The 6,561-nt window shown below is 41.6% G+C and overlaps 1 protein-coding gene across 4 annotated transcripts in view; it reads right to left on the reverse strand.

Moving 5' to 3' along the window:
* Positions 1–5,332, reverse strand: part of PLD5 (phospholipase D family member 5) — a 235,978-nt gene extending 230,646 nt beyond the window's left edge. For 3 of the 4 annotated variants that reach the window (XM_006135188.4, XM_014579599.3, XM_014579601.2), the window contains exon 1: positions 5,124–5,332. In XM_006135188.4, coding sequence (XP_006135250.1) covers positions 5,124–5,309 — 186 coding nt within the window. In that variant the 5' untranslated portion in view covers positions 5,310–5,332. The remainder of the gene's footprint in view (positions 1–5,123) is intronic. The other variant, XM_075924841.1, reaches the window with a different exon arrangement.
* Between the last annotated feature and the right edge of the window lie 1,229 nt (positions 5,333–6,561).

A 6,561-nucleotide genomic window follows, 5' to 3' on the forward strand; every position in this document is an offset into this window, starting at 1 on the left:
CAATCATGAGACTTTCAAACAATTTAACTTTAGATTTGAATTCTTTCTGTTTTACATCATCTGTCTTTACAACTACAGTATTTCAATAATGTTATTTTACATCTTAATATATTATCTTAATTCTATGTATTAGGCTTTTTACTGGGATTTCAAGATCACAGGATACTTTTTGTAAGACCAGGAGAATAACCCAAACCAAACTGCAGCCTCAAAAACTATATTCTGACTGACTACATGCATGAATAGCAATAACGCCAGTGAATAAGTTCCTCCTGCCCTCATCACCCTCCAGGGCGTTGCCCTAACTTCCCTCTGTAATTTTAACAGAAGAAAAAGAATGTTTCCATTTACCATCTTAAAAGGTTTTGGAATATGTCCTTACTGTTAAATAGCTACCATTTTTCTGTATTCTTTGGCTTTTCCCCTGCATCATTACTTTCTTTGGTTACCTCTGTTTTGTGGTCTTCAAACAGAGTGATATCTTGAGGCAAAATACCATTAAAAAAATAAATAAAAAAAAAACAGACTTTCTGTGACATGAAAACTGCACAAATGTGCTTTGCTTCAAGCAAAAGCATCAAGAGGTAGCATCGTGCTCTGGTAACACTACTATAGGGAGGGCTTCCCAATTACCCTTTTTCAAATCATTAGTCTCCTAGAGTAGATCTAAAACCCACTGAGGTCAATATAATTAAATTGAGTCCAATGGGTATTTGCTCAGGCTTCTATGCCAAATGGAAATTTGTTGTAAGGACTGCAGTTGTTTCATGAATAAGCTCCTGATACTGGAACCAAAACTATCTGCCAAATCAGTTTCCTGAATTCTCTTTCCTAGTTTAATTTAATAAATGATACTATAAAAAGTCAGTCAGTTCTTCCTTGGGACATGGTAATATTCCACCTAACTTTAAACAAGCATTAATAGCTCCTTTGTTGCAACGGTTTCAGACATCTATTATTTATTTCATTCCCACTTCAGGTGCTTGAAAAAGTGATTTATATTCTGATATAAACTCATGTTGTTCCATTTAACTCATATGCTAGTCATATTGTCGAGCACATCACAGCACAGACTCCTTTAGTCTGCTGATTCAGGAATTTTACCACTCTTACTTTTGTTATACCTTCCAGCCACTGTCACTTCCATACCTAGAATTCTTTTGGCATATTTTCAGTCTATTGTTGGGCACTAAATTGACTTTGTTCGAGTCCTAGTTATGATATATGTCTCTGGCAGTAGTTACTGTGGATTGGTGTAGTTATGAATTTCCTGCTTTGTGATGTGATATTTTTTTCAGAAATCAAAGTCAGCACCTTCATTCCCCTTATGTAATGTGTCATTGTTATGCATATGGTCTCTTACTACATGCAGAATATTCACTTAAATGTGTTTTAACAAATGTTGTTGATATCTTTATGGTCTCTAAAAGTAGTTTGCTTATGAATTGCCTAGTTTTTTATTGCATATACTTCGTTATGTAAGGACAGACGTTAGGCACAAACAGGTGCTAACAAGAAAATTTTAAATAGCTTTGCAATCATAAACATGTAATTTGTAACAGTCAAATTTCAACTAACAGAGAGGTGAAATGTAGGATAGGGTATTTAAATTTTGTTATGGCCATAAAACTCAAGACAATGTCTTAGCTCTCTATGTACATGTCAGTCACAGTATTGTAAAACATCTAAAGGCATAACATTAGTGCATTGGAACTCTGAGTCTATTACCTGACACACAATTCCTCCCTGCAGCCAATAAAACTGCAGCATGCTAATTAAATGAGTAGTGATGATTGGGTAAGTTACCTCTGATGTCACAACAGATCTAGCTCTGAATACAAATGTAGAAAGATGATAATGTCATTATTATTAACTTTGCTTAATTACAACCTAATATTTTGCTGTAGTTTTTTGTTTGGTTGTTCGGGTTTATTTGTTTTTTAAATATATTTTAATTGAGAACAGTAGTGTTAATGCATGTTATGTTTGTGCATAAGAGAGGATTTTTGACTACCAAGTCCCACAAAAAAGTTATAACCTAAAGGCAAATTGTTGAGGCCCATTTATAGTTACATTTTAACCCAAAATAATTAACAAGTTTCTTTCTAAAGCACTAGAAAATGCGGTCTTTGTTCACCATTACTTGTGTATATTTTTAAAAGGAAACAGTATATTTATCACACAAAACAAAGAGGCTGAATCTCTGTTTTAAGTGAAAATCTCAATGTACCCTTAATTAGGATGATTTCATAATAGTTCTCCACTGTAGAACTATGTTTCTAGTCTCAGTTTCTAACTTGTTACAGTTTAAAAAAAAATCAAAAAACATTTCCTTTGAATTTAAAAACTGATAATTTTAAACAGTTTATTCTCTGGTTTAAAAACTGATCATTTTATTATAACATATCTTACAATACCCATATGGAAGGTGCTGAATAAATGTATATTCTTTTGTTGTTACCACAGAGACCAAGTTGCTGAATGAGCATGAAGAACAGCGGACAACTTAATCCAATGCTGCAGATAGTTATCAGCAAAACTAAGGCCTTTCAAAGGTCACCCACAATATTTCTTAAACCTCCCTCCACCACATACACACTCACTCACTCCAGTTCAAATCTCACTGAAAAGATAAAATATGGGATAGAAGTAACGGAGACCCCTCCCTATTAAAAAGAATACTCACACAAAGGAGACCTAAAGATTTTCAGACATCTTCAATCAGTTGTCTCTCTTACCAGGCCAACAATCGCACAGGCAGCATTAGAAATGACTGAACCATATACACAGAATGTGAAATGATTTTCTTAGTACAAATTAAAGAGCGTCATTATATCCAAGAAGAGCTGCAAACTGAAGTTATACATATCCTCTAGAGAGGTCACTGGTTAACCAATAAGCATCACCCTTACCAGGGGATGTTTATCGGTTCCCCATTAACCAGTGGCCCAGTTAATCTTGTTAACTGATTACAAGAGATTCTACATCCCTAATATCCTCCATCCTCGTCACACAACATATATACCTAAAGTATCTTATCTCAGTCAGCAACATTACTACATGGGTTAACAGGATATTAAAAATGATGTGCATCAAAGTATTAACCTTTGTTAAAAAAAAAAGGCAGAAAGGCTAAGTAAGCACTACCAACCTTTTTAAAATAATGCATGGTATCAAGTATTTTATAAACATAATGTTGGGCTTAAATACTCATTAAGGGGAGCTATATAATAATTTGTGTCTGTAGTCCACCACTTCTGAGTCTTACATTTATCATAAATCATAAAAGTAAAGTATGTACTTCACATGTATAGACTTGGTACATACAGTATACTGCAATGTATTCATAGTAAACATAGTCACTAAATGCGTACTCAAATATTTCATTGTGTGCAAGGAATTATTTTTTCTAGTCATTGTTCAAATGCACTACAATATAGGAATGAAATAGCTGGACAAAAATGAGAATATATAGTCTCAAGTGGCATACAGACATATGAAACTGATTACAGGAAAGCATTTCAAAGTGATGTTGCAGCTATTAGACTTTTTCAAACTTTTTGATAAATAAGAACGGAAAAGGGGGCTATCCAGTCTTTGAACAAGTAAGGTCTATTTAGCCCATACTAGGCAATACTATGGGACAGGTTTTTTATTATGTTTCATATATATATATTTGGGCATGCTAATGTTCAGATATCAGAATGGTGTCTAATTATCTGTTGATCGATTATACATGGGGGAGTTGTGTTATGTCTTGGCAAATTATAATCGACATGTAGGTATTACAAGCAAATACCTGTTACAAACCCAATGGTTAGATTTCTGTGCTTTTTATGTATTAACGTTCAATCCTCCTGAGATAAAGTAATGACCTTTCTTCTTAATTCACTCTGCTTACTAGCTTACTACTGTGAAGCCTTGTTATTAGTGTGAAGAATTCAGGGAAATGTGAAATGTGTAGTAAGGTAGATAGAACATTTCAAATGTTTGAGAAGTATCTATTTCTATTTTCAGTAGATCATCAGTTATTGTGGTTTTATTAGAACAATAAACATAACCTATATTTCATAATGGGCAAATGCTTCAAAAGAAGTATTTTTATATTATATAGTTTGGTGCAGAAGAAATTTAACACCATATCCAGTTGTTTTTCAAGTTTCCTCTTAAACAGGTGCTAAAGTACTCTATAATTTTCTTGCAACAATAAGCGCGTTATGCTTTTCACAGGTGGATTTCTACCTAAAAAAGCCCTAACATGGCTTGCATGTAATGTAATAATTCTCTATGTCCTTTGGTCATTTTTAACAGTATGTCACCATCTCCCATCCTTTCCAACAGCAAATAATTTGCAGTCTGTTGCATCATGTAAACCCATCCAACCTCTTTTGCCTCCCTATCTATACTCATTTCTCTCCCTATTTTGGTTGTACTACAGACTGCAGGCTCTATCTAAAAATCTGCTCAGAAAACTAACACAGCGTGCATTTCATCTCAACTCAGTTCCTTTCTTTTAAAAGTTACACAAAACAAAGAAACACTGCTTTAAAACATATGAATCACAGAAATACTTACAAGCACCTCTGAACCTCATAAAATATTCACTCCAGCCATCCTCAGCATCAGTTATGCTGTGGCCCTAAGCCACCTACTGAAGTGCAGTACTGCTGCAGGAATTGATCCTTCAGGGAAATCTCCAGGACTCCACACAGAATTAACATTTTAAAGCCCCACATAGGAAGAGGGGGGAAATCTAGACTATTTTTAAGCCACCTCAGTCCAACATTAGATACATTACAAGCCAACAGCAGTCAGCCCCAGTGCCACCTTCCCAATACATCTACACTGTCCTCAGTGCTCAGTTTGTGGAAGGCTAGGAAGTGATGCGGGAATGTTCAGTAACTTCCCAGGCTGGGCATAACTTTTCCACACACATTTTGCACAGCGGTGTGGGGAATATATTCCCCCAGGCTGTTCACCAGGGTGGGTCTCTTCAGAACCTTGGACAAGTTTCTGTCCTCTGCCCTTTGGGTATTTCTCCACCAGATCACTGAAGCTCACCTAGGCTAGGCTGGAGGAGCCCAGCCCTGGAAGGAAAGAAGAGGACCGAGAAGCTGGCTTACCTGCTCCAGATGGTCTTTCCTCCTCAGCCAGACACTGGCACTGAAGTCCTGCTGCTTGACAGAGCTGTAGAAGTTGGCCCCTACTCTGGGGAGGCTCGGGGATGGCTCTTTGGGGCGGCTCTTCAGCCTCAGCTGCTCGAAGCCCTCGTGGGGGGAAGAGGCGAGCCAGTCATGCCTGACTTCCATCTTGACATGACAAGGCAGGGTCCAAGCACAGCCAAGGGAAAACAGGGAATGTGGGGACGGTGGGTGGGGGGGGAATAATTAAGAAGGAGGGAGAGGGAGGAGAACACCTGCAGGTGGGGGGGGGAGGCTGGATGGAAGAACAGCTGCAGGGGGGAGACTGAAAGGAAGAACACCTGCGGGGGGGGGGGAGAAGAGAACACCTGCAGGTGGGGGGGGAGAGGAGAAGGGGGGTTCAGGAGAGCAGATGCTGCGAGGTGCAGCTTGTTAGCCGCGGCCGCAGGCAGCCGCAGCCCAGAGGGTTCTCGCGGCGCTGGCTGGGACCCCGGGCTGGAGAGAGGCGGGGAGCGGCGGCGGCTGCTGCTAAAGAGGGAGGGGCCGGGCTCACTCGCCAGCCAGCCCGCAGGTTGGTGCAGTGGAGGGGCTGGAGCTGCTGCTGCCGCCTGCCTCGCTCCCTGCTGACAATAGTTCAGCTCCTCCCAGCAGCCCCCGGCGGGGAGCCCTTCACCAGCCCCCCGGGGGCTCGTCGGAGCGGAGCCGACCTGCCTCCTCCCGGGGCTGCAGGCTGCTTCCCACCGAGGTGATGGCTGCTGAGTCCAGGCGAGATTGTCTGACGGGGAGGACCCCGGCCCCCGCCCCTGCCTTCCCGGGGCTGGAAAAGTTCGGCGGCTCCCCAGGCAGGGAACGCGCGTCCCGCTTCCCCAGCCAGCCCCCGGGGAGCAATCGGCACGAGCCGCTCCTGAGCAGCCACCTGTGCGGGGGGGGGGGGGAAGGGGGATGAGCACTGAGCAAGAGCCGCTCCAGGCGCGCGTGGTATTGCGCGAGGAGCCTCCCCCCTTCCCCTCAGTGGGGTGGGCTCGTCTCGTCCGCCCATCCCGAACGCCCCTGTGCAGGGCTAGGTGCAGTCAGCTCACGTCGCAAGCTCTAATGTTGCCTTCTGCTTTCCTTGCAGCGTGCACAGGTTACAAGGCCCGCAGGACTCGAGTCCTGTTCACGACTTGCACGGACCGGAATCTGGACTAGGCTCAGCACCTAAACAGCTCTATTTGCACACAGGAAACAAGGCTTGGTGGGATCGACAGCATCCTAAGGTAGCCAAGAGGAGGATGACAAACGAGCCCCCAGGGGAATGATCTTTGTTAGACAATACCCCGAGGCAGCACTGATTCAAGACAAAACCAATCCTGTAAACACAAAGGCAGGTAAAGAATCACATGGGAGGAATCTTCTGCCTGTTCTGCATACTGTCTTTTTC

This window comes from Pelodiscus sinensis, chromosome 3, assembly GCF_049634645.1.
Source record: "Pelodiscus sinensis isolate JC-2024 chromosome 3, ASM4963464v1, whole genome shotgun sequence".
Lineage (NCBI taxonomy): Eukaryota > Metazoa > Chordata > Testudines > Trionychidae > Pelodiscus > Pelodiscus sinensis.